This window comes from Centroberyx gerrardi, chromosome 5 (genome assembly GCF_048128805.1).
Source record: "Centroberyx gerrardi isolate f3 chromosome 5, fCenGer3.hap1.cur.20231027, whole genome shotgun sequence".
Lineage (NCBI taxonomy): Eukaryota > Metazoa > Chordata > Actinopteri > Beryciformes > Berycidae > Centroberyx > Centroberyx gerrardi.
In genome coordinates this window covers 13,107,808-13,120,538 of record NC_136001.1, presented here as the reverse complement: position 1 = coordinate 13,120,538, position 12,731 = coordinate 13,107,808, and the positions used below count along the sequence as shown (strand labels likewise).

Sequence of the window (12,731 nt, the reverse complement as noted above, 5' to 3'; positions counted from 1 at the left end):
AGGTATGCATAAATGATCTTCAAACATCAGAGATGGGTCGATTTAGTGTGTGTGTGTGTGTGTGTGTGTGTGGGAGAGCGAAAGAGAGAGATAGAGGATTGTCATGTGTGTCTGTGTGTGTGTGTGTGCGTGTGTGTGTGACTATATGCATGTTCTGAGTAATGGGCTTTGTGCATCCTCTCTTGCTGACGGCCAGGATGTATCCATGGCAACGCCAGGTCGGTCCTAGCTGTAAGCGGGGCTGGTTAGAGGGACTTGAAAGGGAACGTTAAACCTCTCCTCTCATCTGCCCTGCTCTCTTCTCACTCCGACCATGGCTAAATGTGTAGCCTTGTTGAAATCCCAGCCCCAAGGGGATAGTCGTGACCGCGGCCACTCGCACTGCAACACTGCCACCCTTTGACCTGAAGTGAAAACCCACCCCAAAACGTTGTCATGTTGTATTTTATTTCCCATGATCTTGGCGAGTTTGTCCATCTGTGCAGACAAACAAATAACTTTCTCCAAAAGCTGGAAACACCAGAGCCTGAACGCTTTTAGGCACAATGTTGACAAGACACCAGTGTTGCAGCTGTTTGGCATCCGGGGGAAATTAATGGGAGTAAAGTCACATTTTCAGGTCCAGAACGGTTGCCGCTAAGATAAACTAAATGTGGTTTTCAGTTAAAGGCTCAAACCAATGTTTTATGAGTCCACAAAAATCTATATATATTTTATTGTCAGTGATTTATATCTTTTATCTCCCCTTTTTCTCAACTCAACAAGCAACATTTTGATGATTCGGTCTGGCAAATGGGTCAATATCTATGTAACCAAAGTAGTGTGATATAAAAAAAAACCCACAAAAAAACAAAAGAATGATACAAAACACTCTTTGTCATAACTGTTGTTATGTTATGTGAATTTCCCATCTTCATCTCCTCAAAATGTTCCCTATGTCATCAAGTCCTTTGCTGCTTGGATTAGATGTGCTGCTGCTGCCCCCTAGTGGATGTTAGCGTCCATGCTGAGGTGGAACATTACAGATATGGGTAGCACTGACTACTGAGAGAGGGAAGGGGAGAGAGAGAGAGAGAGAGAGAGAGAGAGAGAGAGAGAGACAGAACTACTGAGGGAGGAAATTAAGGGAAGGAAGAAAAGAGAGATTTTTTCCTGTATGATAAGAAATTGAATGCCAAAACAACACAAGATTTATTGCAAAAATAACACTGTGGACATCAATAAACCTGTAGGCTACTGACAATATAATTAAAACAGTTTGGCACAAAGCACTTTAACTTGTTTGTCTGGTTCTGTTGCGTCCATTAACGGGGTCACTGCACTGCTTTGCACAATCCAATTTCCTCCGCAGCAGTTTCACAACCGACCATCTTGGGCCAAATCCAGAACGTTAATTTATGTGCATATTAATTGTGTGTGGTTCCTCTCAACAGACTTAGGGACAGCAGCTGAGGGAGCTGGGGTGACTTTATTCGTGTAAGGTCAAGCTGGATGCCGGAGGCTATCTAGGATCACTAATACATATTCAAGAATTCGGAAGCTATCGGACACTTCTGTTGAGCAGGCTACAATATAGAGCCGGATCAAGGCCGAGCCACAACTGAACTTGTTTGCTCTCTTATCATCACCAGTCTCTCTATGATAGACAATCTCAACAGCTGCAGCTAAACACATATTGACCAAGTCTGTTGCCTTTCTCAGCTTGATATGACCATTTCCCCCGTGATGGAAACATGTGCCAGTAGCTGTTGTTACAGTTAAAAATCTCAACACAGCGAATCGGTTGAGATAACGTGTTTTTGATTGGTGTTACAGATTGGATGTTGATGTTCCTTAGCGGTAGCCCATGGCATCATTAGGTTATAAGTTTTTTATTGTAAAGAGTGTTGTCATCCCCTAAATGGGTGTATGGTTTCATCTTCTGGCACCATCATGTTTCTGAAAATAATCCCTTGACAGTCTAATGGAGCCGGATCAATACAGATGGATCGGTTTCTTACATTTCCTTTTCATATCGCAACCAACACCACCGCTGGGAATCTGCATTTATCTTCATATTGAATAATGAGAGGATCCATTTAAGATGTTTTTCCTCTCCACTAGTTGTATTTGTTTTCCGTTAATCTGCTTCCCTCAAAGCTACTTGCAGCTACAGATGAGTTTGTAATTTGAAGGGGAATCGTTGGTAAAATGAGCCATTAGATTGAAAAACAATGAGGAAAAGGAGGTCTTGATTAAATTTCTTGATTTTCCTCCTTGGTGGCTGCTCTGTTACGGCTTATTTCTTGAATATGGAATTAGGTGTCACACATGAACTTAACACTTCCTCTCTCTCCAAATCTTTTTAAAGGACAAATCTTATTTGGCCGTGTTCACTTTACTCTTTGGTCCCTTTGCCCTTTAAAGCTCATTATAAGAGCCTCCGAACACACGGGGAAGGAGAGCAGAAGTGCACCTCTCCAAGCTTTAGACTAGCTAACCAGTAGTGATCTTGTAATCAAACCATTGCAGAAAAATTAAGGGTGCTATATTCCTGTGTGTGTCTTTTCCAATTTACTCTAGAGTCTATCATCTCATCTCTTCTCATTTCAATAACATCTAAGTATCATTTGCATTTGAACAACACAACTAAACCCAGTTTTTTTTGAAGGAGTGAGGTCAAACTGAACAGTAACATCAGCAGATATAAACAGCCTATTTAGGGCTTTTTCTACTGCACATTGGTTGCTGATCTCTTACTCTCTCTCTGCGTCATGGCTTTTTTTCCTGTAAATGGTGAAACTCGGCCCCGGCACGGTGACCTGTAGCTGCGCCCTGGGGGAGTATTCTGTATCCTGTACTCCTCATGGCCTCACCTCCTTTCCCCTCCTCCTCCTCCTCCTCCTCCTCATTCTCGTCCTCTTCTTCTTCTTCTCTCTTTCGAAATTGCTCTATGGGGTGTATCTGCCCCCGAGACACAAGGACAACGCCGGACAAGGCATCTGTTCTCCATTCACTGCAGGTGTGAACGGCGGGGAGCAGAGTTGGTTTAGGTTTGCTTTTCAGCTGAGTGTGACACCGTCTTTACTTGTTCTCTCTTGTCCTCAAACGAACTTTTTTTTTTGTTTTGGGACAGTGTGTGTTTCATCTTTATTTTGACCGACTTCACTTTAAGAGACACTGAGGCATAGCGTAGATTCCCTGGTTCGTGACTGAATTGATATTGTCCGTGCGGAAGTTGTTAATTCTGCGATTGATGAATTCCAGGATGATTTTGATTTATGAAGAGGTTTTTGCATTAGTAGCCAGATTTGAAGAGGCTTATCGGTGCTTCTCTTCTTGAATGGCTTTGTTACTTCAGGATTTTGGAGTCTGCACTCAGAAGAAGAGATTGTGAAAGAAGTTATTTTTTACAAGATCCATAAGGATTTGATTTGTCACTGGACGTCCGACTTTAGATTGGCATCTGCTAACAGCGGTATCCGCCTGTTCATCTAGCCACGATGCCTGTCCGTATCATGTGCTCCATCTCCTTCTCAGCCGACGATGAGCCTGGCGGTGGATCTGGTAAAGACGGCTTCGATGACCACTACAAGCGGGTAAACAAGGGCGGCGGTGACAGGGACTCGCAGGACTACCTGGACGGGTGTGGCGAGACGGAGGTTTACAATGACGAGGAAGAAGACGTCACCCAGGTGGACGACCTGGCCACATTCTTCGACGGCTGCTCACTCCATGGCACCAACCATGTGTTTGTGGAGAACAACAAGTTCGGTATCCGGCAGGGTCTGTGGGCGCTGGTCTTCACCCTGGCCCTGACTGCATTCCTTTTACAGGTGGTTGACAGGGTGCTGTACTACTTCCAATATGACCATGTCACTGTGCTGGATGAGAGAGTGGCCAAGAACCTGACCTTTCCAGCTATCACCCTCTGTAACTACAACCACTTCAGGAAGTCCCAGATCACCTACAGCGACCTGATCTTCGTGGGCCCTATGCTGGGCTACGAAGACAACATGGCCCCAGGGATTCCACTTGCCCCAGAGCCTGACCGCCAACCAGGCTCTCGCTTCAGCCTGGATGATTTCTTCGCCCGCACTAAACACCGCATGGACGACATGATGCTGGAGTGTAACTTCAGGGGTGAAGACTGTGGCGCCGAGGACTTCACAGAGGTAGGCTGCAGAGAAAACCCCGGGGAAAAATATCTTTCAAATGAGTTTCAAATATTTGATCTTTCTGAGAATAGTTTGGTTTGACTCCGCAGGCATTCAAACAGACTAAAAAGTGGAAATTTTCATGTGCGCATTGGCACTTCACACATTCAACCACTATTTTATACAGGTCTGGTAAATTTGACGGTTTTGATTGATAGGTGCGAGATGAGCATAGGTTTATTGCATATGATGACCTAGATTTGGAGTGTGAACCAGAGAAATGTAAAGAGGAAGGCTGTTGAGTGCTGACAGAAAATAGCTTGTGTCAGTGTTTGTTGTGACAAATTGAAGAGGCCCAGTGAAACATACTTGTGTGATGAGTGATCTTGGCTATATCTAAAAACTAAACTCTAATGTTAGGATGGCAGTTTGGAACTTTAACATGTTTTGGAGTTAAGGTTTATTAGGTTGAAGTGGTCTTTAAGAACTGTGTACTTGATTAGTGAGTCTTGTCTTAAGTACCTGATACCAGTCATTGAAGAAGATTGTTGAAAGTCCCCACTATGGCTGAAATGGTTTATTTATTCCTGTGAGGTAATTTTGTTACCTACAATCCCAGGTCATTGCTGTAAATAAGAATGTTTTCCTTAGTCAGCGTGTCTGATTCAATAAAGGTTTACTGTAAATAATAATAATAAAAAAAAACAGAGCAGGACAGGACATAATAATGGAGCAGGTTCCATTACTCAAAGTGGCATACTTGGCATACATCTGTTGTTGCTGAATTGAATAGACGTTGAAGGAAACTTTGCGTTGCCCTGGAAAAAGTGCAGGTCAGCCTCTTGCTAGACAGACATCCCCTGACTTTTTGGCTTTCTGTCTGCTACCCAGTGTTCCCTTGAGCATGCACATCAGACGGCACGCAAGTGGAATACTGAATTACTGTGTTGTGTTGACAATATCCAGCTATTGGTCTATTGATTTCCCTGACCTTTGCACAGATATAGATAGGTATGCACCGACTGCTAATGGATGTACTGAAGTTATAATTACATCAGTGTGAAAATGCATGTAGATTTATTGACTTTTCCTTTTTAGACTAGCCTGACAGCTCTATAATTGGAATTATAATTGTATGATTGTACAATGTACTATTAATATTTTTTTTATTAGTATTATTGTCATTTTTATTATTATTATTATTAGTAGTAGTAGTAGAGGTGGTAGTAGTAGTAGTAGTAGTCTTTTGGAGAGGCTTGGGTGGTAACGTTGCCATTGGGATAGGTTTTGTGTATTATTGACTCTGTAAGATCTGTCAGCAATCTTTATGCGCAGGATGAGGATACTTGAACCTAATTCTGAAGTTCTAATGAAGCAGCACTATCAGTCATTTGTGGTTTAAAGTTCCAGTGCAATAAGAATTGCATTTATCAATTTCTTGGTATAATTTAACAAAGAACCTGTTCATGTAAAGTTACCCAAATTATTATAACTGTCAGCATTGTGGAAACGCCCTTCGAAAAACTCTCCCTCTGGTTGTCAACAGAATCTAGCAGATTTAGAATTCCAGTCTACTTCCTGGTGTAAATGATGTCACCCACACCCAGGTTTTAATGAATGCTCTGATTGGTCGACAGTATGCATAGTTAATGAGATGCCCCATAGCCAAACTAGCCAAAACCTCTGTGCCTCCATTGTTGCTGGGTGCCGAAGTTCCTACACTGCATATTTGTTCCCCAAAGATAGAAATATTATATAACAATTGTGCTCATTGTGTTAGAAATCAACATCAAACTTTTCGGGACTGAGTGGAAATCACTGCACTGCATCTTTAAGTTGCATTAGTATTAGTAGTTGAATTAATCATTGCAAATCAATAACATTAGCCTGTTACATATACAGTAAAAAAGAAAAAGAACAAAAATAGGAATTTATTTATATAGCACTTCCTCGAAAACTAACTTATTTACATGCCGCAGAGAAGATAAAAAGGCAGAGAAAACAGTGAGTGACATGACATTAAACATTAAAAGCCTGTCTAAACAGGTGAGTTTTCATTAGGGGTTTCAAAGCGTCAACACTGAGAGCAGCTCTGACATTCTGGGGCTGTGCGCTCCAGAGGTGGGGAGCTGTACGGGAGAGCAGCCTGGCAACCAAAGTGCAGACTCTGGTTTTGGGGTTAGTGAGGAGGCCAATGTGAAGTGAAGGTCTTTGACTGTGGGGGTGATGTAGTGGTGAGAGCGGGTAAATCCGAGGCAGAGCTGTGAACATGTTTTGTCGCATTAGGGCAGATCCTGCAGCAGGGAGCTCAAATAATCAGAATCTCTTTATTCACTAAGTGCAATAAATGCAAGACGTGATAAAATGAAACTTTAACGATCGCAAGGGGAAATTCAGTCGCTCCAGCAGTAAATAATATCCTATAGATAAAAATACAACAAATAGAACATTTTGAATATTAAAGATACAATGTCGCCATCATGCTAATACAGAACTCATTTTGGCTTGAAATAATTCTCGCTATTTTGGCTTTGACAGATTAACAGATGGTTGGAGTTTACAGATGTTCAAATTTACAGCCCCTGCAACAGCATAATGTGCACAAAGGAATTTGTAGTATATATAGTATGCAAGTTGCAACACACAACTTACTTAGTATCACAGTGCATACTGACACAAAGTACAAAGACAACAAGACCTGACATCAGAGCCAAAGAACTACCAAATGTACCTTCGACAGCAGACTATATATCTCTCCACATATTTTCATTCAGGTTTCAACGTCTTACCTAGGCGAGAGTTGAAAAATGCCCCGGTCAGGCAATCTGTATCACAAATGGAGAAAGCGGGAAATATGGGCAATGTTCTTGAGGTGAAATAAGGCCAGCTGTCACACGTTGTTGATATGCTTTTCAAAAGACAAAGTACTGTGACTGGTTATCAGCACTGCCAAGTTATTAGCATGGGAGGGAGGCAGTGACCAGGCCTTCTTCAGTGTTCAGACTTGACGTATGTGTGACGGTTAGGCAAAAGTTCCTGCGACTGTGCAGTTCAGAGCTGGTACTTGCTAATTTTGACTTTCATACTTTGAATTAGAAGGGATTCTCCTTAACATCACACCATCTCGTTCACCTTGGCAGGGTGTTTTGACAGCTTATCCCATTCAAATCGACAGCAGCTTTGTCCTTACAGACTCAATAGCCCCCTTTCCACTGAAGGCCAAAAGCCCAAGAACTTTGGCCCAGGAGCTCTAGCCTAGAACTTAAGCACTGGGCCAAACTTGTTAAAGTGTTTCCACTGAGCAACCTGGTCCCTGCGTAACCATGACAACTAACTTACACAACTGCTTGTCATCAAACATGGCAGACAACGCTGCTGTCAAATGTACCGTATAATCGTTAACATTAGTTTTAATTACTTTGTGGGAAGTTTTAAAAAAGAAGAAGGTTGCAGGATGAGGCTAACATCATTCACATAAAAAAACAAAGTGTCATCGCTGGGCAGTGATTTAAACGACCACTGAAGGCGTTAAAGTAAAAAAAAACTGCCTTGCCTGCGTAAGCAAAGGCATTTTTTTTCCCTTTAACATTTGTCCTTTACTACTGTGTGTGTCAAACTTGGAAAGTGAGTGATAGTAATTGCGGTATTTTCTAGACAGCTAAATAAGGCCAATGTTGGTGTTAATGTACGGTATCAGGCCAACTCGTAACAGTCTTATTTTTCTATGTGTAGCAAGATGTATTTTTTTTATTTTTTTTTTCTAAGATAGCAGCTGAAAGTAATGCAGATTTAAGAATTAACATACCTAGTTTCTAACAGGTAGATGCTCATTAATGTAGGAATGGCTGCACTCAGTTACAGACGTTACTAAGCAACACCCCCTATTTGAAAAAATATAGAATGTGATGATGTATAAGCATCAGGGCTAACAGCTTTGGCCCTGAGGATTTGGAAGGGCCAAGTAGTGGGGCTTGAGTTCCTGGACTAGCCCTGTTTTGGCCTAGGCCAACCCAGTGGAAAGGGGTCAGGAACTCTGGAACTAAGTTCAAGCACCAGGTTTGGCCCTCAGTGGAAAGGGGGCTAATTACTCTCAAACTGTTCTTGCTTGGCCCTGAGGCTAACCATCATAAATATAATAATTACGGAATAGGTTATAGGCTCTGAATATATTGAAAAACATACACTGTGTATTGCATATATATTATTCATGCTGCATTATTTCTCTTTTGCTTGAGGCTCATCCTTTAGATCAATAAGGTGTAGGAAGTTTATGGACTAAAGATCATGTTTAATATTTGTTATGCGTTTTATAGGTTGAAAAGTTTGACACTCATATATCTGAGAGTATTGGCTTCAGAGCAAACCGTACGAGGCTTGAACTTTACTTTCCCAAACCCATAATGAAACAGTTCAATCCCAGGTGTGAATGTTTGATAAGGTAATTAATTATTCAGCACTGATAAAGCACAATAAATAGCCTGAGAGCATTTTCTGTTGTTGATAACATTACTGCATAAGAGCATTCAACGAAAGATCCATTTCTAGAGACAGCTCTGCATTGACTTGCATTAGTGGTAGTGTTTGGGCAGTGGGTGATCCAGGTTTGTGTGTGTGTGTGTGTGAGTGAACTGGTGTGTGTGTACATGCCTGCAGGTTTGCAGGTCTTGGTGTATGTAAGTGCATGAAGGCTAAAGAGCAGATTCCCACTTGACAAGTATTCATTTCCTTGTCAAGTCTAATAGGATTAATGATGGCCCTTGACACTTTAACCGTAACCCTTCAGTATTACAGCCTTCCACTAATATAATCATCGATTGCTGCTTAAGCTGATGCACGGATGCTGCCACTGTTGAGGTTCCTCCTGCTTTCTTACCCTTCTATAGTATTACTCTGCCTCCAAATACAAATACTGAGAAAATTCAAGACGTGTGTTCTCTCTAACCTTTAAAAAACAGCTATTGGCGATGTACCTTGCATTTCTGGGCCCATTTTGCTGTTTGGTGGTGTATTTTTTTTTTTTATTCCTGCAGATTAACTGGCCAAATGTAGACAACGTACATGAAATCATGCTGAGATATAGCCAGCAGAGCTACAATGGAACAGAACATTTTTCAGCTATTTAAAACATCAGCGGTAAATGTCAGGTTTTGGTGTCAGGTCCCTCGCAGTCAAAGAGCAAGCGCTTCTTTCTAGACTCACCATTTTGTACCGGCGTGGAACAATCATACAGGGAAAAATCCTTCGTAGAAGAACGAAGAGAGACCGATTTCTCCACCGATAGTAGCCTCAGTAGACCATAATGCAATGCAGCAACAAGACATGTTCCATTAGGAGTGAGGGAGCGTGGCTGCGATCACAGACACAGCCCAATGTTCCTGAGCAAGTTGGAGAGCTTGCTATTATATACCCATATGCCCACTTTTGGTTGAAAGCAAAGTTGGCTGAAAGTTCACGGCTGGTCTCTGTGGGTTGACAAAAGTCATTCTGGGAAACAAAACACTAACTAAAGTATAGACGAGACAGTTTGAGGGAAAGTGAGTACACCAAAAAAGTAAATTACAACACTTCCTTACAAAGCAACTCCTGGAATACATTGGACATTACAAATTCATGATATCTGTGTAAGTGTATCCAAGGGTGGATTTTTTCCCTCAAGTAAGGATGTTTTCTGCTGTATAGCATTTCATTGAATAGAATACTGTGGCTGCTGCAGTACTAATGCAGGATAGATGCAGGATGGGGGGAATTCAGTTGAGGCTGCCGCTGTAAAAACCAGCTGCTGTTGCTCCAGCCGAAGAGAGTGCGTCTAAATTCCCATAGATACACACACACAGAGGCTGGGCTGACTGGAAAGAGAGAAAATAAAAGGAGAAAATATGCCAGCAGGATACACTCTGGCTCCAGTCCCCTGCTTGTAAACTCCAAATTAGCTATACCCAGCATGTACCTGCGTGGCCTATGTGTATCTGGAGGCAGGCGAACTCGCTCGACAGCACACATTTCCGTCATACTCTTTGTGCACCGCTAATCAATGGAGTGTATTTATTTTGGGTAAGGTGGTCATTGGTAACAACACTGGCACTTATGTGGAGAACACTGAACTCCTGCTAGTGGCTGTTTATTATATCTGCTAAAGGGCCAGTAATACCTAGGGGGCATACATAGGGCCTCAAATACTCCACTATTGGTGTATTGTGGAGGGAAGGGAAGGGGAGGAGAGCTAATTGATCGCCTGCTCTCTCTCTCTCACTCTCTTGGGCTTTCTGTCTATCCATCCTCCACCTCTCTCTCTCTCTCTCTCTCTCTCTCTCTCTCTCTCTCTCTCTCTGTCTCTCTCTCCTCCCCCGTCTCTCTCTTGTGCATGTGTGTTTGTGTGCATGTGTATGTATGTTTCTGTCTGTCTGTGTATGTGTCTTGTGTGTGCACATTGCGATTGTGCGCTTTTGCCCACGGCTGGGTCAATAGTGGGGCTCGGCTAATGCCCTGCAGATAGAGGGTTCAGGTTGCAGCCGTTCTGTCCCGGGGCAGAATGTGAGCCCCCCTCTAGAGCAGCGATCCAAATCCCTGCTTCCTGCTCCATCCCCAGCCCATTAGATACAGCTTGCCTTTCTACCAAGCTCAGCATCGCCGGCAGAGCCAGGCAATGGCTCCGGTTACGCCCTTCTCCTGTCTCCTCAAGAGCATCAATCTGTTTACCCTGGCCTCAGGCTCTCACAGACAGACAGATAGGCAGACAGACTGCAATGTTTTCAGAGAAAGGAAAATTAAATGCCAGGCCTGGCCTCACCGTCTGGCTGTGAGCTGTAAATACTTGTTATGGTTCAGCACTTCCTTTAAGGAGGCATTGGGCAGAAATTGTATCAGGGAAAGCGTAATGTAATTATCTTCAAGCATATGCCATGATATATTAGACGCTAGTAAATTATCATAAAGCAGGAACTGAGTGCACTAGATTATAATGCATGTGCCACCAACAAAGGACAAAGATGAACTGAATTGCACTGAATATAGCACTGCCAACAGTTAGTGTGTACCGAACTCAATTTGTCCTTGTCACTTTGGGAGCAACAATTATTCTACACCTTGTGCAATTAGGCTAATTAAACTGTCACTTCCTCAAATAGAAATTGATTTTTCGTGTCTTTGTTTGTAATGTGTAGTCATTTTGTGATGGATTTTAATTGCCCTAGTATAGGTTTTATGCATTCTTTAGAACTTGATCTATGTTTGATCCTTACTCTTTCATTAGTTGGTTTAAAGCCTAGATCCATCAGGTAATAGCCACATTACCAGCACACATGCATCATTGAAGTGTGTCTGTGCAGAACAACAATCACTGTCTAATCAGTGTCTTTTGGTGTAGATGTATCAGTTTAGTTGTTTCCATTTTCCTGCTGAGGCAGACACCGTGTGAGCAGATTAATCCAAAATAACAGATTTAAAAGGCAGTCAAATTGCAGTTTACGGAAATAGGTTTGATTAGTGCTCTGTGCAAGTATAGGCTCCCTGACAGAGTGGTCATTGTGGAGTCTCAGAGTTTGAAAAAGCATGCACCGCTGAAGTGCTTTCTCTCTCTGAGAGGTGACAGCACAAGATCATTAAATATTTATGGTAACACTGTGAAATTCAGATAGCTGTCTGTGACTTTCTCTCCTCCTCTTTGCCATTATTCACTGTTTTCAGATCAGAAGCTCTGAGGTGATCTCTGTGCCCTTTGTAATGCAAAGCTTTGGCTTATCATGCCAAACACAGAGCTGATGTTGAATTACATCATTTAGCAATTTTGAGTGCATCATTTAGGAATCTAGGAATTCTGGATTCCACTCAGATGGAAGAACATTCTATCTATTGCAGAGCAGACACTTGAAAAAAAAAAGTTATGCAGAGCAGAGCTTTTCTTCTTTTAATCTTAATTTAAAAGCAATTTGAATAAGGATTGTATCAGTTAGATAAATGACTCTGATGCTCATCTTATTTCTACTTTTTTTTCATGCCCTCTCAGCAGTTTATTTCCGGCACACCGGTTAATATCAATTCCTCTCTTATTAAAATGCCCCTATAAACATTGAATACCACACTGTGAACACAGGGGGGCAGTGTTTTACAATTTTTTTTTTAGAATCTGAACTAGCTCTCTTGGTCAGAGTTGTTGGCACTGAGGGCACTGTATGCTTTTCATTTCTTTTTTTCTTTTTTCTTTTTTTAAAGGAAATCACTCAGAAATATACTTAATCCCATCTCTGAAGAAGCCTTCGATTCCTACTACAGTACGACATCAGAGCCCAAGTTGCAGTGACCACTTTCCAGTTGAAGCCTCATTTACAGGCAAAGTCGCAGCCAGTGGAAACACAATAATTGCCTTATTGAAAGGCCTGTTTTCCTGAGGGATTTAACTCCATTCATGTTCTGGGGATTAAACAAGAAATATTAGAAATCAAACATGAGCTGAGGTTTGTTCGTGTATAGCCTCGAAAGAAACCCTTCTCTCACTCTCTCTCTCTCTCTATCTCTCTCTCTCTCTCTGTCTCTCACTCTCTATCTCTCTCTCTTTCTCTCTTTCTCTTCAGATCCCCCACTGTTTCTCTATATGGACTA

General features: G+C 42.1%; 1 protein-coding gene across 2 annotated transcripts in view; it reads left to right on the top strand.

Annotated features, from left to right (window-relative positions):
* Nucleotides 1–12,731, top strand: part of asic1b (acid-sensing (proton-gated) ion channel 1b) — a 147,346-nt gene that overhangs the window by 103,002 nt on the left and 31,613 nt on the right. The window contains exon 1 of one of the 2 annotated variants that reach the window (XM_071903815.2): nt 3,483–4,154. The exons of the other annotated variant lie outside the window; for it this stretch is intronic. Coding sequence (XP_071759916.1) covers nt 3,483–4,154 — 672 coding nt within the window. Of the gene's footprint in view, nt 1–3,482; nt 4,155–12,731 lie in introns of those variants that run through there. 2 annotated transcript variants of the gene reach the window in all.